This window comes from Camelina sativa, chromosome 13, assembly GCF_030686135.1.
Source record: "Camelina sativa cultivar CO46 ecotype springtype chromosome 13, ASM3068613v1".
Taxonomy (NCBI): domain Eukaryota; kingdom Viridiplantae; phylum Streptophyta; class Magnoliopsida; order Brassicales; family Brassicaceae; genus Camelina; species Camelina sativa.
This window is the reverse complement of record NC_141892.1, coordinates 24813806-24836327: the sequence shown is the minus strand read 5'-3', so window position 1 is coordinate 24836327 and position 22522 is coordinate 24813806. Positions and strand designations below refer to the sequence as shown.

At 36.9% G+C, this 22522-nt stretch overlaps 3 protein-coding genes across 4 annotated transcripts; 1 reads left to right on the top strand and 2 right to left on the bottom strand.

Annotated features, from left to right (window-relative positions):
- Positions 1 to 5816: 5816 nt before the first annotated feature.
- On the bottom strand, positions 5817 to 7637 carry LOC104737448 (uncharacterized). Its single transcript, XM_010457624.3, has 5 exons — positions 7345 to 7637; positions 6975 to 7259; positions 6647 to 6862; positions 6397 to 6561; positions 5817 to 6322 (listed from the first exon to the last, which is right to left on the bottom strand). Exons 1-5 carry the CDS (start codon positions 7387 to 7389, stop codon positions 5984 to 5986), a joined length of 1050 nt encoding a protein of 349 aa, XP_010455926.2. The 5' UTR covers positions 7390 to 7637; the 3' UTR covers positions 5817 to 5983.
- A 314-nt stretch (positions 7638 to 7951) lies between these two features.
- LOC104737447 (DAR GTPase 3, chloroplastic) lies at positions 7952 to 10404 on the bottom strand. Its single transcript, XM_010457621.2, has 9 exons — positions 10189 to 10404; positions 9954 to 10100; positions 9739 to 9855; positions 9265 to 9408; positions 9084 to 9170; positions 8887 to 9002; positions 8597 to 8778; positions 8425 to 8482; positions 7952 to 8314 (listed from the first exon to the last, which is right to left on the bottom strand). The coding sequence occupies exons 1-9, from the start codon at positions 10330 to 10332 to the stop codon at positions 8191 to 8193; spliced, it is 1119 nt and encodes a 372-aa protein (XP_010455923.1). The 5' UTR covers positions 10333 to 10404; the 3' UTR covers positions 7952 to 8190.
- Positions 10405 to 11537: 1133 nt separating this feature from the next.
- Positions 11538 to 19349, top strand: LOC104737446 (ent-copalyl diphosphate synthase, chloroplastic). Of its 2 annotated transcripts, XR_015578438.1 has the most exons (16): positions 11538 to 12549; positions 13494 to 13571; positions 13672 to 13751; positions 14039 to 14345; positions 14637 to 14820; positions 15020 to 15234; positions 15368 to 15488; positions 15582 to 15694; positions 15794 to 16020; positions 16214 to 16329; positions 16688 to 16786; positions 17091 to 17348; positions 17758 to 17855; positions 18062 to 18200; positions 18403 to 18582; positions 18945 to 19349. XR_015578438.1 is itself a non-coding variant. In XM_087482109.1 (15 exons), exons 1-15 carry the CDS (start codon positions 12429 to 12431, stop codon positions 19155 to 19157), a joined length of 2451 nt encoding a protein of 816 aa, XP_087338235.1. In that variant the 5' UTR covers positions 11538 to 12428; the 3' UTR covers positions 19158 to 19349. The 2 variants fall into 2 exon arrangements, 1 of the variants encoding a protein (XP_087338235.1); XM_087482109.1 differs by lacking the exon at positions 17758 to 17855.
- Positions 19350 to 22522: the final 3173 nt, after the last annotated feature.

Below are 22522 nucleotides of genomic sequence, written 5' to 3'. Positions count from 1 at the left end.
CATGTCAACTGAGAATATTCTTCTCTAACTTTTGACTATACTCTCATCCGTATGTTTTAACAACACTAAAGATTGGGTCATCAAGGAGACATGTCAATTAGCTGAAAGTTGTGAATTCAATTAGAAAAACTAATCACGTACGTTATATTGATAATCTAATGGTAAGCACTAAGTAAGACTTTATTCTGCAAATTCTGGCTTAGAGGAACTATTCTTTTCAGGAAATAAAGTCGTATGGTTTTTCTTAAGATTAAAGAAACCTATTATATCTTTAATGTCAAATTAAGGGAGTAAAGGGACATCTCGGATTAGTAACAAAAGCATAAGTTGTTCACGTATAATGTTCAAACAAGCACAAAGCAATTGTTAAGAGCAGTACTAAACCAGTTCAAGGATCAAAAGCATATTAAGTCTGCATGATTTACTTCATACCTGACCAAATTGTTACAACAAGCTGTGGGAATGTGGGATGTTTACAATTTTATGAAACTGCATGTATTTAACTTAAGACTAACCACCCGCTTCTTTCTTGCCTTACTACTATAAGCCGTCAAGCTCCAAACCGCTGCCTCGTCTTTCAGATTCGTGAAGCTGGTGCCTGGTGGTGGCTTATGCGAATCGTCAAGTTCCTTTAGCGATTTTATCCACCATTAGTCTGTACCAAACTTTAAAAACAGGCCGGGTTGAGTTAGGCTTGCATGTATCAAATTGAGAAAAGGCCATCTCGAATTAGTAGTGTAAACAAAAGAAGAACCCTCACAAAAACAAGAAGTAGACCCAATATCAAATTTGCACGGGTCCGAAAGCATAGAAGGCAAATTGTACACTGGCCACTAACAAGCACTAGACCCAATATCCAAATTTGCAAGGGTCAGAAAGTAAATATGTTAAGTTGAAACTTAATGAAGATAGAAGAGATGAGATAAGAAGAGATATTGACCTAGGCAGCCTTAGAATAATGGAGGATAAGGAAATATTTCACTGTTCATTCATAAGATAAGGATACCCTGATAATGGATCATCCTTTAAATACAACTTTAGTTTAGGGCAACATAAATAAACCGACACATTATTATTATTGAACCCTCTTCTTCTAAAAGAGGCTTTCTCTTCATCTTTGACTCTCTTAGCCACTTCTTGTTGACTTCCTCCTCAGCCACACTCTAGTCTTCCTCCCACTTGTTCTCTTCTTTTTCTTCATGAAGACCAAAGGTACTCTCAACCAATCAATAGCCCCGGGTAATGAACTGACCTTGTCCTCAAGGTCGAACTCAGGAAACTGCTCCATCATTACTATCACCGGTTCCCAATTCGACTCGAAATCAGGTAGTCCCTTCCATTGAATCTTAACCTCGGTCTCATTACCCTTCTCCGGACGACGCACATCAAACACTGTTTCTGGTTCAGCTAACCACTCAAGACTTGGAGACAAACAAGCCGGAAGTTCTTGTGCGATGTGATCCAACAGTACTGCAGCCTTCAACTGGGAGACATGGAAAACTGGGTGAATTTGGTTGTGGATCGGTAAGTTCAGCTTGTAGGAAACCTTGCAAATGCACTCAGTAACTTGATATGGGCCAAAATACCGCTGAGACATTTTCTGATTCCTTCATCCCACCACAGAGTTTTGACGGTATGGACACAACTTCAAGTATACCCAGTCCCCTACAGCAAATGACACTTCTCTCCGATGTTTGTTGGCTTCTCTCTGCATTCGGGATTGAGCTAGCTCCATATTCTCCCTCAACTCTACCAACAACGCATCTTTATGCCTCAACAGCTCCTCAACCTCAGCATTAGTTGATGGTGTATCCCTATACCATAGTATTTTACGTGGTTCTCTCCCGTACACAACAAAGAAGGGTGAAGTCTTAATAGTTGAATGGTAAGAAGAGTTATACCAGTACTCAGCCCATGGCAACCAATGCACCCAAGAGGTTCCGACTCACAAAGCATCTTAAGTACGTCTCTAACACCGGTTGACGACCTCAGTCTGACCATCCGTTTGTGGTTGGTAGGTTGTACTTCAATGTAGAGTGGTTCTTGAATAACTCACACCAGAAGTTGCTAAGAAACACCTTGTCTCTGTCAGATATGATGTTTTCCGGGAACCCATGGAGCTTGACTACTTCCTTGATGAAGGTTTCAGCCACTGACTTGGCGTTGAAAGGATGCTTCAAAACAATGAAGTGTCCATACTTGCTAAGCCGATCTACCACTACCAAGATGACAGAGAATCCCTTGGAAGGCGGTAGTCCTTCAATGAAGTCCATGCTGATATGAGACCAAATCTGTGGTGGAATAGGTAGAGGTGACAATAAGCCGACTGGTGTCAAGGTTGAGCTTTTGTTCTCTTGACAAACTTGGCAATTAGTGATGAACCTTACTACATCCCTTCTCATTCCCCACCAGTAAACCTCTTGAGTCAGTCGTTTGAATGTTTTCAGTGCCCCTTCATGACCTCCTATTGCGCTTGAGTGGAACTGTTCTAGCAGTTGCGGAATGAACCGTGACCCTCGTGGTATGACCAACCGACCATCCTTAAATAACAGCCCATTCTCCAACTTGTACCCCAGCTTAGAAGGTTCCCCTGACTCCAGAGCACTCATAATGTTTACCAGATCCTTGTCCTGCTTAACCTGCGTTGCCAATTCCTCAATATTTAGGTTAAACGGTGCCCCTAACTCCATTAAGGTGAATCTCTCATCTGGTGATCTCCTGGACAGAGCAACAACCACCCTATTATCCACTCCAGGTTTTTATTCAATCCGGTATGCTAAACCGATGAGTTTAGATGCCCACCTCTCCTGAACAGTGGAGATTGACTTCTGATCTAGCAGGTACTTCAAGCTACTCTGGTCTGTTTTTATCACGAACTCTCTTCCCACCAGATAGTGCTTCCACTTTGTCACTGCTTTCACGATGGCCAACAGTTCACGTTCATAGACTGATTTGATGCAACCTGTTGATGAGAAGGCTTGACTTAGGAATGCTATAGGGCGTTTCTCTTAGGACAAGACAGCTCCAATGCCTACTCCTGAAGCGTCTGTCTCTACCGTAAATTCCTTACTAAAGTCGGGTAAGATCAACACTAGTAGATGAGATACCGTCCTTTCGAGGTCGTGGAAAGCTTCGTCCGCAGCTGGTGTCCAGAAAAAACCGTTCTTCGTGAGGAGCTCAGTTAGAGGTATGCAAATTTGCCCATAGTTCCTGACAAATTTTCTGTAGTACCCAGTTAATCCCAAGAATCCTCGCAACTCTGTCACATTCTTTGGGGTTGGCCAATTTGTCATGGCTGCAATCTTTTCTGGATCCGCAGCTACACCTTGCCCTGAAATGATATGGCCCAGGTAGGAAATCTCTGAACTCCCAAAAGAACACTTCTTCCTGTTGGCATAGAATTGATTATGCACCATAAGCTCCAGTACTATGCTCAAGTGCTTCAGATGACTTTCTAAGTCTGGACTGTAAACAAGGATGTCGTCGAAAAACACTAGCACGAACCGTCTTAAGTGGGGTCTAAAAAGGTTATTCATGATGGACTGGAATGTCGATGGTGCAATTGAGAGTCCAAATGGCATTACCATGAACGCGTAATGACCTTGGTGAGTCTTAAAGACAGTCTTCTCAACATCACTGCTTCTAACTCTGATCTGGGGATAGCCTGATTTCAAGTCTATCTTCGAGAAAATGGTAGCTCCTTTGAGTTCGTCCAGCAGTTCTTCGATGATAGGAATGGGGTAACGATCCAGAATGGTGGCTCTGTTCAATGCTCGATAATCAACACAGAATCTCCATCCCCCATCCTTCTTCTTGACCAGGAGAGCCGGACTCGAATATGGGCTGATGCTTGGCCGTATTACTCCCGCTTCTAACATTTCCTTAACCAGCTTCTCAATCTCGTTCTTCTGAACAAAGGAGTAGCGGTAAGGTCTGACTTTGATGGGAGGCGTGCCTTCGTGGAGAGTGATAGCATGTTCGCGGTTTCGAGCTGGTGGTAATCCTTTTGGAGGCTTGAACACGCCTGCAAATTTAGACACTAGTTCCACTATCACAGCATTCTCCCTTCCTTGACTGTCTTGCTCACTTCCCTCGAAAAGAGCCTGCAGTTCAAGAAGATATACCTCACCCCTATTGTCACCCAAGAGTTGTGGATCTTCCAGCTGAGTTTGAGCAATGCCCAGTTCGTCTTTATGTCGCGCAACGATGCCAGCCACAGGTATCCCAATACGACATCAACGCCATCCTCCAATTCAAACAGCAAGTATTCAACCATTATCTCGACTCCTTGAATCTCCAATAATATCGCTGAGCATCTACCCTTACTCTTACAAACTTGGCCATTCGCCATTTTCACTCCAAATTTGCGCGTTGGTGTAACCTGTAGACCAAGTTCCGCTACCAGCTTATCGGAGATGAAGTTGGTGGTGGCTCCCGAGTCCAACAGAATCACCACACCCCTTTTGCCAATGTTTCCTCTCAACATTAACGACTGCTCTCCAGACATACTACCCATGGAATGTTGGGTTTCCACCTCCAGACCTGCCAGCAGTTGTTTTTCTTCTTGTTGTTCTGCTTGGTCTCCCTCACAGTCCTCCATTAAGTCCTCACCCTTCGTGACTTCCAAACACTTCAACTTTGGTTTACACCTGTGACCAGGGAACCACTTCTCTCCACAATTCCTGCAAGGGTTAAACCCACGATTCGCCCCACTCGCTCCTGGTTTCCTGTAGTTATTGCCACGAGTGAAGGATTGGGTTGTCGGACGGTGTGGTTGCGAAGAGGAGGGTGTTGCCACCACCTTGGGTTGGGTTCGAGCCACAGAACCACCAGAATCACTCTCCTGAGACTCGATGATACGCGCATTATCCACCAGCTCCACAAAGTTTGTTAGTCGGCATCTCACCACTTGATCGCGTATGCTCTTCCTGAGCCCTCTTAAAAACGCGAACTCCAACACATCATTCGAGACGTGTGGTAGCTCGACAGTTAGCTGCTCAAACTTTTCTCTGTACTCATCCACGCTCCCTGCTTGGTACAACTGCAACAAGTGGTCTACCGTAAAGTCTTTGCTTGACTTAAAACGCTCTCGGTACTTGTCCTTATAGATCTTCCAGTTGACGATCCCTTCGCGTTCGTGGTAACACCTCCACCACATAACAGCTTGGCCAGTCAAACACCCAACGACTTCGTCTAGCTTCTCATGCTCGGGAGTCTGGTTTGTGACAAAGCACTTCTCGATTCGGAATAACCAGTCATCTGGGTTACTGTCGTCACTCGTTGGTAGATCTACCCGTTTGTAAGGCGACTCAATCCTTTTGAAAGGCAAATCACCCTTTTGGCGTGGAAAATCCATCCTTGGCGGAATGGTCGGCGGCGGTAAGATTCCTTCCGTCGGTCGCGGAGTTACATAGGTGAAACCCTTCTCCTGATGGACCTGTTCCTCAGTCACTGGAGTCGTGCCGGACATATGAGGGTGTTGTCCTGCAATTGGTGTAGAGAAACCCACCGACGTGGTGGATCTACTCTCCAGCGGGTTTGGGGCAAAAGCACGAACGGTCAAGATCAGGTTTTTGATCGATTCCTTGATCCACTAGATGTCAGTGTCGTGGCGAGCAAGGATCTGTTCTTGCGATTCTGACTGCCGGGAATGTTGAGCAGCGCGTGACTCGAGTTCGGAGTTTGTGGTACGCGGCTCCGGGGTAGACGCCATACTCTCAATGAAAGCACTCTAGCCTTACTCCCACTTGTTCTCTTCTTCTTCTTCATGAAGACCAAAAGTACTCTCAACCTATCAAAATAGTGTATACATTGGATTTGTTTATTTAACGTAATATGTGACCAAATTATTACAACAAACAGTGGGGTGTTACAACTTTATGTCTTAGAGACCAAGAAACTACTCAAAACGAAACACACAAAACCTAATCATCAATTATGGAAAATTTAGAACGAAACACAGAAAATCTAAAAATTGTCTTGATCAATGTTCTTCTTCTTCTTCTTCTTCTTCGTCTTCTTCTTCTTCTTCTTCTTCTTCTTCTTCTTCTGTTTTCTCAAAGGTTTCGTTGAGTGATTTCGAGACATGATGAGATCTTGATTCATCCGCTTCTTCTTCATCATCATCGAACTGAGGAACAGGGGAAGAGAAATCTAAGCATAAACCTTGAACGACTTGGTCATATGAAGGAGATAGATCTTGAGATGTGATCTGATGGTACTCAACCATCTGGTTAAGACACTGATTTTCTCTAACCAGATTCGCGTTTTCACTCGCTAATCTAGCTTTCTCCGTAAGCAACACCTCCAATTGTAGCCTCACCTGTTTTCATAGAATCATAAGAACAGAGCATAACAGAGCAAAAAAACAGAACCGTTTTTGAGTATAGAACATACCAAATCATCTTCTTCAGGTCTAACACCCTTCACAAACCCATCTCTGAGTCTCTTGTTCTCTTCTTCAAGCAAACCACAACGTTCTTGGATGAAACTGAGGTCAGATTTGATAGATTTAAGCTCTCTTGCTAGTGAATTAGCTTTCGCTGCCATGGATATCGCAATCTGCAAGAAATAAATATTGAATCTTTATGACAAATTCAAACATAAAAGAAGAAAAAAACAAAGACTTTAAAGACTAAGGACATACGTTCTTAGCCCTCTTCATAATTTTCCTATCTTTTGGTCTCTTCTCTTCTTCATTCGAAGAATCATCTTTTTCTTCAATGTCAGATTCGTGTTTCCTCTTCGTCCCTTTACTCTCTTCTTCTTCTTCTTCTTTTTGTTGTCGTTGTATCTGATCAGCTTTGAGATTCGAGTGGAGTATCTCAGATAACGTTGGTGGTTTCGCTAATTCTCTAACTCCCTGATTTACAGAAAGAAAAAAAAAAACACTTTTGTATCAGCAACCGTGAAAGATGAACAAAACCTAATTTTAAGAACAGAACTGAATAAATTTTAGTTTTTTATTTATTTACCTGAAGGGCATTGTCGAGGTTACTAGAAAGCAGAGAAAGAGTATGCGAAACCGAATCAAACCCTTTAAGCAACAGCATAGAATCGTTCTTAAATCTCTTAGATCTCTCTGATTCTCCAGTAGTAATCGTATCGGCAATGGGTTTGTGATCTTTGCTCTTTTCTTCGAGGAGCACATCAATCCTGTTACGAAGATTGCTCCATAAACGCTTGTCTGAAGATGGACTAAGAATCGTTGGAGAAGAACCAAAACAAGTTGCAGAAACCATGTTCAAGCTTGTTCCTTCCTATTTAAAAGAAAGAAAAAAAAAACAGTTTCAACGAAATTTTCAATTTTGAATCGAACCCAATTGGAGTAGGAGAAGAAGTTACCTGGTTAGTAGGATTAGGTGATTGAGTTTCAACAGAAGCAGCCATTGATGAAGGTTTAGAGAAAGAAAGAGAGAGAGAGAGAGATGTGTAACGGCTAGTTTATTGAAGATGAGAGATTTATGGAAAGAAGGAGAATTTTAAATAGGATCTGTGAAACTCCGGCCCAACGTTCTGATTTCTCTATAACTGGTCTCTTTGTTTTGTCTATTTTATTTTTGATCAAATTAATAATGGAAAATAGACAATAGTGTAGATCTAGAACTAGAAGTGGGACTTTGGTCGACGACTTCTTCACTGCATCCCAAAAAGTATCTCTACACAGTTTCTAGGGATGGATCACTAGGTCCCACTTTCTTTAATCCAACGGTCGTTTCTCAAAAACTCTTATCATAATAATATCTCCAGGTTTAGTAAAAATATGGAAACAAATGCAAGATTTAACAAATCTTGAGATATCAAAACATTATCCATTCTTAGGTGGTTTAATGTGTCACTAATCGGATAATCAAAACTATCCGTTGATTTCTCTTACAAAGAGTGGAATGTCAACAACAAAGTTGACATCTTAATAAGATTAGAAGCTTTTTTGAAGATACAGACAAAAAAAAATTAAACTCATATTTTTACATAAACGAATATATTTCATACATTTGGGCCAAAGAGCACAATGGTTAGCGGGAGCTCGAGACTGACACTGATAGTTGTCGTGGATTTTAATCCGGTTTCTCTATATCTAGGATTTAACATGTCCTCTCTACGCACCCAACGAAATACACAAATATGCATACATGATGATACATATATTAATTAAAACATTTTTTTTATGGTAGTCTCTTACTGAGTTTATCAGAGTGGAGGTCTCTCCAACGAGTAATACCCGAATTTACCTTTGCGAAAATCCGTCAGTATTCTAAATGCAGCTTGATGACTATCTCCACCAAACAAGTTAAGCCCAAGCGTCTTCACAAACCTGCCAAAGGGATAGAGAGAGACCAGAGAATTCAATAAGAATCCATTAAGTAACAATGGTGTTTGCCAAAAGAAATGAGTGGTTGCAAAAGAGTGAATAAATTTCATTACTTTTTACCGCAGCTTCCTTCTAACTGGATCTTGTATCTGTTGTAAAGAGCCTTTGCGCCTATTTGTTTAAGACGGAAAAGCAAAGACGAGAATGTTGTGTTTTTCATTTTTTGACCCTAGAAAATCAGAGAAGAGTATATCGAAAAAAAAATGGTAACTTTCAGAAACTGACCTACTTCTGGAATCCGTGCTAACATCTGCACAAGGATTCCAGCAACATCAGTGAAGTCATAAGCTTTCTCTCCAATGTCATCACATATTGCAAGCTTTATAGCAGCTGCTTGATCATCGATACGCATAGGAAGCATTCCAGGTGAATCTAAGAGATCAAGATCTTTCCCAAGCTTGACCCATCTGTTTACAGTAAGACAAGAAAAATGACCAGTGACAGAGATTACGATAAAGGTTCTTCAATGTGTTTGGAAAACTTAGTCTCACAAGCTTTTTAAAAGGCATTCTTACTTCATTTCTCTAGTTACACCTGGTCTTGGAGCTGCTGCGCAAATTTTGCGCTTCAATAGACGATTGATCAAAGATGATTTTCCAACATTAGGGTATCCAATAATTCCAGCTCTAACCTGCATCATTTAATATAAACTTTAATTCGAAATCATAAATCTTGCAACAGAGAAAAATAGATCATGATACACTTTACTCACTGATCTAGGAAGAAGTCCCTTTTCTCGACGTTTCCCATTTACATCACCTGCTAAACTTTTTGCCAACCGACCTAGCTTCATAGCTCCCTGTAACCATCACTCAGAGATTATGTAACCAACAGTATCAAGAAAGAAAAAAGATCAATCCCAAAGCAAAAGATTAAACTTACAGAAACCATACCATCCCAAGTTTGCCATTTGTGAAGATGACCTTTATTCCTTGCCTTGCAAAGTATCTCGCCCAATCATTTCGATCATCGTTCGATATCATATCTTCTCTATTTAATACCAATATCCGTTTCCTATTCCCAAGCCACGCATCCATCTACAAAATATACCACCCAAAAGTAGGCACACAAATGTTTTGTCATAGACTTAACTTGCTCGTACACAACAAATTCAGAGAGATTGAGTGTACCCCAAAGCCAATATAACAAAAAAACTATTCCAATGAAAACTTTTCGTACCAGGAGACACAAAAATTTCTACTTCCCCTCTTAAAAAACACTCAAGTATACGTTTCTCTCCACTAATGAAATGCTAACTTAAACAATGCTAACCCAAAAACCAATATAAGTTATAGCTTTCCCACCACAAGAAGCAATACAACTAGCAAAACAATCATACTCTAAAAACCGGATAGAAGAACACTAACCTTTGGATGAGTGGTAGATAAAGGAATCCTAGCATCTCGGACTTCAATCACAACATCCATAAGCTTAAGCTGTTCCCTAAGTTCCTTTTCAGTTTTCATTATGTGTCCTGGATACCACTGTTTAAATCAACAGCCACACACACACACAGAGTAAACAACAACAATCCAACAAATTCACACTCCAAAAAGAACAAAACTTTTCGATACAATAATACCTGAACAGGGCGTAATGCTCTAGTCCATAGACGAATATCAGATTCTAGATTCATCCAATCAATTTCATCCTCATTTGCCTCTAATTTGAACCCAGATGAATCATCCTTTCTTGTGACATCCAAATTCGAATCTTTTCCTCCAACAATCTGTAAACCAAAGTTTCCAACTCTTCTCAATTTCAATTCAGATAACGAAGAGGGCACCAAGTACAATTGAATTGGAGTATGTTTTTGCCTGAATTGGTGGTGGACGAGAAGAATTTGCAGTGGGAAGAGAAGCGGAGACGGCGTAAGTACACTTTCGGAAGCTTCGACCTTGAACGAAGTGGCGTAGATTCGCCGGAGAAGGAGACGGCGATGGCGCTAACTGTGCAAACATCGCTGATGAGAACTCCGATACAGAAACAAAAAAAGTTAAAAGTCCAAAATTAAAAATTTCTATAACCCCTTATCCCCTTTTTAGATCTATCTGTAGCTATTACGATGACATCTCATGGGCTTTGTTAGACTCTTAGGCCCAATAATCTAAAAGGATTGATCTTCCATTATCTAGGCTTAAATCCAATGATGTTCCTATAAAGTTTTCGCAATTTTACAAAGAGAGTTGTTGCTTTTTTCATTTTCAAACTGTAAATTCATGAAGTCAAGGAGTGTAGCCGAATCAAATAGTTACTTTTTGATACTTATCAATTCGCAAATGGTGTTTGAAAAGGTTGAAACATTTACCAACGCTATATTTATTTACTTGTTTTTTACCGTTATTTGCCATGCTTATATAGTTATATATGTCAAAAGTCTTAAGGAAGATAGTGTATACAGTAAAACCTTCATAAATTAATAATACCGAAACCATTAAATTTTATTAATTTATAGAGATTTTTATTTATCGATAAATTAATTAATAATTATTAATTTATCGATAAATTAATAAAATATTAACTTATGAAAATATTTGAAACGATCACACCCGGATTCTCGATCCTCACATAGGATCCACAGAAAACGATTTCACCGGAACCCCATAATTCCGACGAGACAACCGGCGTAGAAATCGCTCCTTACAAAAAACTCTCTTCATAAGGGGGTGATATTGGTTTGAGATTTATGAAGATTTTTGAAGAGTTCAACAAAATCATTAAAAGTGAATAAGTGAAAGATTTTTAAATATTGCTAGAGAGTTTTGTTGATTAGTTTTCTAAAATCTTGTAAAGTTCTCCAAACAATCTCTGTATTTTTGTGATACTTTCCATGACTTTATTTTGTAAAGAAAATGTCTAAAATCATGAACCAATAACATAATAATTGAACTCATTAACAATCCTAGATTCTTTTGTTTTAATTGAACAACATAAAACTTTTAATGACTTTATTAAAGTCTGAATCCAATAACTCAGATTTGTTAAGATTTTAAATGACTTTTTACAAATCATAAACTAATAACACTAAACTTTAACAGACTTTAACAAAATCTTGATCAAATAACAACAGATTCTACATAACATTTAAAATCTTTAAAATTCTATTCAAATTTTAAACCAATAACTCCCACTAAATCTCAAACCAATACCACGCCCTTAGACTCATCTCTATGTGAATATTGTTGATCAAATTTCAAAATAGAGGAAATTGTAGCTCTAATCAATATTTTTATCAATTCCTATAAATGATAAACAAGTAAGGAATATTTGAAAAATGTAAAAAATATAGAGAGAAACTAGAATCTTAAGATGTGAAAAAAGGAAAAAAAAAAAATCGTGAGATTATGGGTACTTGAAATGTAGGTAACTTGAACTTGACAAAAATAGGAAACTCCAAATAAGATTAACACCGTTCGACACGAGTGAGATAAGTACCAAAGCTTTTCTTTTTATATAATTCCTTGACACCGAGAGAAATACCATTTTGTTTTGTTTGTTAATTATTGTCAAGATAATTACCATTTTTATAAAACATTATATGTCATACGAAAAATATACTCAGCTTTTTCGGGCAAATAGAAACTGATTTTGTTACTTGAAAATATATAATTTGTGTGATATGATATGATTGAGAAGCACTTCGTATGTGTACTTTCGAAGATGTCGAGCTATAATAATACCAGATTAAAAGAAGAAAAGAAAAAAAAAGTATATACATACAAGAGAATGGGATCTAAAAGAAAAAGCCAAGTTTGCCCTTCAACGCCATAGCTATGGAAAGATTTTGATCCCACAAAAACACATTCCATGCATCACAATATCTCTCTCCTCTCTCTCAAGACTTTAAAAATCAAACACAATCTCTGATGGGAAGTCGGTTCTGTCCCTATATATATAATCCAATCAAGACTTCTCTCTCTCACACCAATCCTACTAATCTTTTTTTTTTTTTTTTTCTCTCTAGTAGTATCTCAATTTCTTCTTTTCATCTATTACTCATTAAGTTTTCTTTTCTTCTTCATCACTAAGTATTTTTGAGAGAAACAGAGGAAAGAGTATGTCGTATCTTCATCAGTATCATGGTCTTAACTCTATTCCAAGTACCAACTTTCTCAGTACCCCAACAACAATATCTTCTACTTGGTCTTCTCTCTCTTCTTGTTTCCTTAAGATCTCAGGTGAGTGATCTCTTTCTCTCTCTATCTTGTCAGTAGTAGTCACATACGATCACACACACACAAAAACAGAGTTTTCTTTTTTCGTTTATACTATGTTATCTATCATCCTAGTCTCAAAACTTTTGTTATCTAATGATGAGTTTAGTAATCAAAATTTTCACTTGTGGGTTTAATCATGATCCGTTCTTTGACTGAGTTTTCCATACAAAAAACCAAAAAAGTTTTGATTTCGGGCTTTTTTTTTTGGTTTTCCCTAGAGAACAAAACAAAAATAGAGAGAGTGATGACTCTGTTTTTATGTTCTCTCTTAGTACACACGCGTGAGGTATGTCTCATCATCATCATCATCAATGAACTCTCCTCTTCCTCTCTTTTCTCTTTCTCCAAAGCATTATAGAATCATTAACTACTCTCCAAAATTCTCTCTGTTTTTTTTTTCTTTTCTTTGTTTCCCAAAAATTCGATTTGTTCTTTTCTTCGAAATTTGGGGTTCTTTGACTCAAATACGAAAATGGGGCTTTTCTCTGTTTTTACAAAAAACAAAGTAAATGTTTTACAAAAACAAAACAATAGTAGTATCATTTTTCGTTTTTCGAAAGAATGTACAATTTTCCTATTTTATGTGTGTTACTCTGTTTTATATTAGTAGTATATGATATGATGATATAAGAAGCTTTTCAATATGAATTAATTAACTATTATACTATAAAGAATGTACGTTTAGAGAATCTAGTAGTACTCATTAGCGAATGGATTGACCTCGTATCTTATTATTTATTATTGCATCGCCAACACATACACACAAAGATCTCCTTTGGAAGCCTAAATAAACTAATGTTTTCACGACCAAACTAGTTATTTTTATTTTATTTTTTTAACATAGTAGTAGTAAGCAAATTATTTTATTAATACTTTTTTTTTTCTAACCTCCTCACTTTGAACAGGGTCTCCTCTCAATGTCGCTAGAAACAAAACCAGATGCGGTTCCATATATTCTTCAACTTCAAACCTTCGAACTCAAGGTCTACTTTTCATAAAATCTCAAGTACTCCAAGTCTTTAAATATCTTTTTATATAAGATCACTTAAAAACTTATATGTTTTTTTTTGTATGTGTGTCTAGAATACGTTCATTATCAGGAGCTTCAACATGATCTACCTCTAATACACTGGCAAGAGATTCAAGGAGAAGATGCTCCTCAGGTAATAGGATTTTTTTTTGCTATAATGTTCTTGTCACTAATAATTACAACCACAATAATGAATTTTGCTAAATTCTTACCTATTCATTTTACCTTGATTTATACATTTTCCCCCGAGTTATGGCTTTATATTCCATCAGAAAATAGTTCTTATGTTTACACCGACAAACTATATATATATATACACGCATGAAATTATTCATATCATGGTTTGAATTCAAACACTGTCATGATATAGTATGCGCTGATTACTTCTTTTTTCTTTCTTTCTTGAATTTGAAATTGTAGATTATTATTGGAAGTAGGAATATTGCAATCGAAGAAACAGTGAAGAGTGTGAAATCTATTTTGAGAAACTTAAATGACGGTGAAATTACGATATCGGCTTATGATACAGCTTGGGTGGCATTAATAGACGCCGGAGATAAAACTCCGGCATTTCCCTCTGCCGTGAAATGGATCGCCGGTAACCAACTCTCTGATGGATCTTGGGGTGATGCTTATCTCTTCTCTTATCATGATCGTCTCATCAATACACTTGCATGCGTCGTTGCTCTAAGATCATGGAATCTCTTTCCTCGTCAATGCCACAAAGGTTATTTATTTATTTTTTTCGAAATACAAGAAACACACCAAAAAAAAAGATATTAAAAAAAAATCTTCACTTTATGCAAAAATCAAACTTTTTTTGTAGTGGCCTAAAAAGAAAGTATACGTTGTTTAAATAGCTATAAGTTAAGTCGAGTTATAACATCAATCTTTTGTTGAAAGGTTTTTTTCTTTTTCCTTTTAAACTTTCAAAAATATTAGGTTCGAAATTATTTGACATTTTTTTTATATCAACTATGCATTGTTTTGATGTATATATAATTAATGGCTAGTTCAGGAATCACGTTTTTTCGGGATAATATCGGGAAGCTCGAAGAAGAAGACGATGAGCATATGCCTATCGGATTCGAAGTAGCATTCCCATCGTTACTTGAGATAGCTCGAGAGTTAGACATTGATGTACCGTACGATTCTCCCGTCTTAAAAGATATATACGCCAAGAAAGAGCTAAAGCTAACAAGGTTCGTGTGTTGGCCCAAATATATATATTAACTGAACATTCTATTTTTATATATATGAATATATATTTGAGTGTATATTATTATATATGGGTCCAATGTACTTCACTCAAAGCCAACAAAAGAATTATACGATGATATATTTGCATACGTAATATATATAGACTAGGATATGAACTGATTTTGTGAGATCTTTTTGTAGGATACCGAAAGAGATAATGCACAAGATACCAACAACATTGTTGCATAGTTTAGAGGGTATGCGTGACTTAGATTGGGAGAAGCTCTTAAAACTTCAATCTCAAGACGGGTCTTTCCTCTTCTCTCCTTCTTCTACGGCTTTCGCGTTCATGCAGACCCGAGACAGTAACTGCCTCGGGTATTTACGAAATGCCGTCAAACGTTTCGATGGAGGAGGTTTGTTAACTAGTCCTATTATTTATCTATGAAGTTATATACTTTACAGTAGTATGTTGTGCGCGCATGATACAGCATAATATATACTTTTTTATTACTACTTCTGTTTAAATTATTCTTTTATTTTGTTCAGTTCCCAATGTCTTCCCTGTGGATCTTTTCGAGCACATATGGATAGTGGATCGGCTACAACGGTTAGGGATATCGAGATACTTTGAAGAAGAGATTAAAGAGTGTCTAGACTATGTTCACAGGTTTTTAAAAACGTTAATTCGTATAAATATATATAATTTCATTTGTATACCAAACTAGTGTTAACTCTAATGATGATGATGATTAAATATCAGATATTGGACAGAGAAAGGCATATGTTGGGCTAGATGTTCCCATGTACAAGACATCGACGATACAGCCATGGCATTTAGGCTCTTAAGACTTCATGGATACCAAGTTTCCGCGGGTAGAAACTCATATTTTTTAATTCGTTATTTATTCTTAACCAAGACAAATCAACGCGTTCTTTCATAATGTGAAATTCCTGATAAAAGTTGAATTTTAGATGTATTCAAGAACTTTGAGAAAGAAGGAGAGTTTTTCTGCTTTGTGGGGCAATCAAACCAAGCGGTGACCGGTATGTTCAATCTGTACCGGGCATCGCAATTGGCGTTTCCAAGGGATGAGATATTGAAAAACGCCAAAGAATTCTCTTATAATTATCTACAAGATAAACGAGAGAGAGACGAGTTGCTTGATAAGTGGATTATAATGAAAGACCTACCAGGCGAGGTACGTACATGTAATATAAGACCAAAACACACATTATATTACTAATGGTTCCAAAAAAACATTAATATTAACACATACGCACTGCATGCCGTTTTGGGTTCGTCTGATGGAGAAGCAATACGACAAAGCGTGTTTGGCCTTTCTTGCTTATTTGGTTTTCTTATCTTGATATTTTTATTCTTTTGCCTGATAGATTGGGCTTGCCTTAGAGATTCCATGGTACGCAAGCTTGCCTCGAGTAGAGACGAGTTTCTATATTGATCAATATGGTGGAGAAAACGACGTTTGGATTGGCAAGACCCTCTATAGGTACAGTACTTCTTATTTTTAGATTTTGGAAAAACTAAATAATTTTGCATATATGGACCATATGAATCCAAAACAAAATGCATTGCACAGTTGCACTAAATGTTAAGATGCATGCATGAGCTGACCATGTATATTTTTGCGAGATAAGGGTATTTTGGTCATCTGCTTTTTTAAAAGACCTAGGTGAGTTTAATCTGGATATGAAGCAAATCAATTGCAAATATCTAACTTACATGTTGGTGTGTTTTTTTTCTGTATTTAACAAAAAATATTCGGTAGTTGTAATCTTTATTTTGTTTCTTATTTAACTATGAGCTAGATACATTAATCTAATCAATAACGATGGTGGACAATGTAGGATGCCATACGTGAACAATAATGAATATCTGGAATTAGCAAAACAAGATTACAACAATTGCCAAGCTCTGCATCAGCTCGAATGGGACACATTCCAAAAGTAATACCATCTTCACTCTTCATTTTTTTACGATAAGTAAGGCTCTAAATGGTTGTTGGATATATTGTTAATTTGTTAAATTTTTTGTTTTTTGCTAAGTATTACGTTAATAAAGTGGAACAACAATGCCTTGATTTGCTTGATACTGCAATAATTTTTTTTATAAAATGTCAATTTGAATAGTGGCTGAAAACACGTAAACGTATCTTCAAAAGAAACCACACATTTATATTATTTTTCATCTTCATATATATATATATATATATGTATTATATAATATAAGATAGTGTAAATTTGTACGCAGGTGGTATGAAGATAATAGGTTAAATGAGTGTGGGGTGAGCAGGAGTGAGGTTCTCGAGTGTTACTACTTAGCGGCTGCAACTATCTTTGAATCAGAAAGGTCACATGAGAGAATGATTTGGGCTAAGTCAAGTGTATTGGTTAAAGCCATTTCTTCTTCTTTTGGAAAATCCTCTGACTCCAGAAGAAGCTTCTCCGACCAGTTTCATAAATATATTGCCAATGCTCGACGAAGTGATCATCATCACTTCAATGACAGGTACGTAAATTACATATTTTGTCTACTTAATTAATTTTTAATAATATAGTTAGCTAGGATCGCACATATATATATCAATGTGAGTAAAAAAGAAATTGTAGTAGCATACAACCACTGAGCAGCTTTTGTAAATTTTTTAAGTCTTGTGGTTTTACGTTTAACCCTATTCGTTAGGGTACTGTTTGTTTTGCGGAAGAAAAAGCCAAGCTGTGAAAAAAAAAATCGCCAATTAATTAAAGAGAATTAAAAAAGAAAAAAGAAAGATAAGTTCATTTGACCTAAATTAGAAGAAATAAAACTGTCAGTTTCATCGCACTGGTGATGTGCAGACAATTTTTTCAATATATATGGCATTTTCTGCCAAATAGATATAAACTTCACTAGAATATATTTCTTTTTTATTGGTTAGGATTAAAGATATCAATTCTCTCATTCGATAAGGATCAAAATACGTGACGTGTATAACAACAAAACAAAAAACATCTGGAGGCCGAAAGGCTCGAAACTGTAAGATTTGAAAGTTCCAATACCACGAACGAAAAAGTAAATTTGAGATTTATGTGTGTAGAATATAATATTTTCCTTATAGCAGAAAAAAAAAATATATCTTTCAAAAAACTTAAATTTGAAGGGAAGTTTGGAGAAGAAAGAAAGCTCTGGTAGAAACGGCTGATTGACTATTTTGTCTATATTATAAATGGATGTGAAATCAGGAGCATGAGATTGGACCGACCAGGAAGCTTTCAGGCGAGTCGGCTTGTCGTCGGAATCTTAATCGGAACTTTGAATCAAATGTCTTTTGATCTTTTCATGTCTCATGGCCGTGACGTTAACAATCTCCTTTATCAATCGGTACGTCTCGCTCTCATTTTTTTTTCTCTCGTATTTTAAGTTAGTGTATTTTTAAAATAAAATATATATAAAATTAAGCAAATAGAAGAGTATATTTAGGGCCTAGGGTATATCATTATGACTAAAAAAATGTTCCATATTTATGCATCTATAAATATTAAGTGTATGATTAATTTATCAGTTAACTTACTATTATGTATAGTGGGGAGAGTGGATGGAGAAATGGAAAATAAAGGGAGATGAAGGAGAAGTAGGAGAGCTCATGGTGAAGATGGTAATTCTGATGAAGAGCAATGACCAAACTAGCTTCTTCTCTCATCCTCACTTCGTTCGTCTCGCGGAAATCATCAATCGTATCTGTCTTCCTCGCCAATACTTTAAGGTTAGTATATTAGTAATGGTTATGTTAGTAATTAACTTTAAACTTCAGACATTTTTTTTATTTGAAATAACTATGATAGTAAAATGTTTACTCATTTTATAGTATATTTTAGAACTGCTTTTATTCCCACGGTATGCGCCAACAGGGCTTTTAGTATTCCTTTAATTGATTACTTTCGTTTTTTTTTCTTCTAAAATTCGGTCGAATAATTAAATAGGATAATACACATCCACAACTTTCTTTTTGCTTGTGCGGTGGACCGGACCAAAGGATTGGTCTACTGGATGTTACTGGTTCATTATTGATGATCCATTCGATGTTATCGGTTAGAGTCTAATCAATTATTAATTGTCTTAATGCAGGCTAGGAGAAACGATGAGAAGGAGAAGACAATAATAAAGAGTATGGAGAAGGAGATGGAGCAAATGGTTGAGTTAGCATTGTCGGAGAGTGACACATTCCGTGACGTCGGCATCACGTTTCTTGATGTAGCAAAAGCATTTTACTACTCTGCTACATGTGGCGATCATCTCCAAACTCACATCTCCAAAGTCTTGTTTCAAAAAGTCTTGTAACATCATCATCATCATCATCATATATTCACTAATTTAATCAGTGGATCCATAGATGCATGAAAAATGAGTTATATTCATATAGAGAAGGAGGAAAAAATTAGATCATATGTACAGTACAAATGAAACCTTGGAGTACCTATTCGGCTCCATTTTTTATACATATATGAATGAATAGCCCAACCTCTTCTTTTATATATTGTGTACTTAATATAGACTCTAGATGCAACGTATGATCTAAAGTCTGACTTCTTCATTTTGCTTTGATCAGTTTCAGACTTTTATATATAGTTTACATACTAGTTTTAGAGTGGTCCAACGTTTTCTAAGTCTTATTGATAAAAAATGCACCATCTATATTTTTTTTATAGTAAAAAAAAAGTTATAAAAGATTCACCAGAATTTGACCTATGAATATGAGCTCAAAAGTTATGATTTCCTTTGTAGTGATATATATGTAACCTTATTTCTTGTTATAAAAGCATTGAAATTTTTTTGTAACTCTACAGAAATAGTTATATATGAGATGGCCATAATCTCAATTAATGTGATTTAATTTGCTGAAGAAACATAAGAAGTGATTATAGTGGGGTTTGTTAATAAGAGCGAAAGACTCTTATTAGAGTACTCAGAGCATTGATTATCGGGGGTTGTAAGAGAGGTTTTAAGAGGAGTTTTAAGAAAAAGTAGGAGAAAAAATAAATCAGAAAGAAAAAAAAAAAAAAAGAGCTCCTCTTATATAGCATACTTTGTTTTCATATAAGAGGCGCTTACGTGTCAGTGCATGATTGGATAAAGAGTTTTATTGAGAACAAAAATTTTTTTGGCCCGATCGTTGTTCTTTCTCTTGCTCTCTCTTGTGAACCTCTCAATCCGAGGAGATTGAATCGGTCGGAATCGTTGAAGATGGAATCAGACGAGATTGGAATCGGAGAGTTCTTGAGGCTCTTATGTGTTCAGGGTTCAGGGTTTCTTCTAATCAAGGGTTTTGAAACAGCGATTAGTTGTAACCAGTTTCGTTTCTGAAATCTGAGAGTTCTTGAGGCTCTTATGTGTTGGGATTACAGTGTGATACGAGACTTTTCGTAATCTGGCTTCGACTATGTGTATATATATCTTAATCATTCAGTTTTAGGTGGAAGGTGTTTATGCATAACTCGTTTAGATCACCTTTATCTTACTGCAGATTAATCACCTATATGACCTGTCTTCGCCCTTTCTCTCCCCGACGAAGACACGAGCACACAAAAGAAAAAATCAAATCCTAGCTTAGCACCGTCGCCACCGAATTCGAAATTCCGGTAACCCAATCGCCGGAAAAATCCACCGCACCTGGCTACCGATATTGGTTCTCGTCGGATCTAGCTGCTTCCTTTCTTCGTCCAGATCTCGTACTCTATTCTACCTCTCGATTCGCTGTGGAAGTTACGATGGAGGCGATCGATGAGTTGTCTCAGCTTTCGGATTCGATAAGACAAGCGGCGTCGCTGCTCGCTGACGAAGATCCCGATGAGACCTCTGCTTCTAGACGGCCGGCTACTAATCTCAATGTCGTTGCCCTAGGGAATGTGGTGGGTTTCCTCTCGCTTTACCTGTTTCTTCCATGTGGTTGTATTTGGTGTTTGTGTGTTAGTTTTATGCTGTGATCGAGTGTAGATTTTGGTTGCCATATCGTGGATCTTGCGGATCTCGATGAGGTTTGTATGATTGTAGACGTTTCTATGGTAAGATTAGGAACTCCTTGATACCTTCGTTATCCCCCCAGTCCATCTGTCAACTATGGAGATTTTCAACATTTTTTTTTCCAGCATTCTGGCTGTAGGGCAACATCGATTCATTATCATCTTGTAATTTGTTTCTTTCCTCTCTTTTCAAGATTGGTGAACATGCGCAGCACAACGATGCCGTATTACTGGTTGTTGTGTTGTGTTGATATCTGATTGATTTATCATCCTCAGGCAACATGCTCTTTCTTCAGGAAGCCGTGACCTGTCTATCTCAACCAAATCATCAGTGGCAGCTCTTTTGGGAAGTCAGCTTGGCGTCTTTGATCGAGTTAGGTATCGATTATTTTCCGGTGGTGATGCATCCTTTGAACTCTGAGATCATCTACTTGTGGAGCAGGAGCAACAATATGCTGATCTTGTTTAACTTGAGGACACATGTGTTTAGGCTTCAGGAGGAAACTGCAGACAATAAAAACAAGTGTATGGGTGGTTACATCTTGAGTTTTAACAGCAATACCAGTTTATGGTCCTAACCATCTCCTCTTTTCCCAGTATGTTCTCCCTCGTTGGATGCAACATCTCCCTCGTCCCCAGCCTAATTAGTGTCTTCTCTTAATACTCTACTCTAATGATCTTCTTTTGTCAGTAACTCTTTTAAACTCTTTGCTTGTAAAGAAGAGGAAACATGTAGTTGTTGGTTTTATTGGGCTTATTATGTTATCAAGTTTGCATATTCTCATTTGTATAAGTTAGAGAAAACAAAAAATGAGAGTAGTCAAAAAACATAAATGGCTGCCCATACATCTCTCCACCAAAATTTACTTATTTCTTTCTTCACAACAATAGTCAAGAAATCCCAAATATTGCTAAACCGTAACGTTTTCTCACCATTTTGTGTAATATATGTGGTCCATGTTAGTTGCCTATGTTTCTCATTTACAAATCTTTAACAAAACAGATGATGAACCTCTGTTTTCAAAGTTTTCAGAAATAGAAAATATAATTCTATTTTTGTATGTTTGAAAATTAATTAAAATGCAATATTTTTTAATTTTATAAAATCTTAAATGTTTACACATTTATTCCACTTCTATTCTATTTAAAATTTTAAAATTTTAAAAAACAATATTTTCAAAAATAAGAGACCTAAAATAAGAATCTATCAATAAAAGAGAAAAATTTATCTAAGAGATCATGGGTTCTTATATTCCAAACAGTACACAATTAATTTATAAAAAAATTAAGAACTCCCCTTATATGAATCCCCCGATAAACTTGCTCTCATGCACTTGTCATGTCAAAAAGACCTCTCACTTTTCTAGAGATTAATTAATTTACTTTTTTTTGTTGTTGTTGTGTGTGTATGTGTTTTTTTTTTCGTTTGTCGTGGCTTGCATGCCTTTGAAAAGGAATTTTAGTGTGGCAGAGACAAGCTCCACTTTAGAACACATGATCTTGATCATGAATAGGTTTTGTTCTCTTTTCTTTGGACATCAAACACTCAACTTATTAAGACACTATGATATCTATGTAGATAGATTCTCTCGTTGGGCTAAAATAATATATATCTCGACGATGAAAGCATATATAATCACTTTGGGGAGGGGACTACTAATTTTGTGGGAAGGATATTATCTAAAG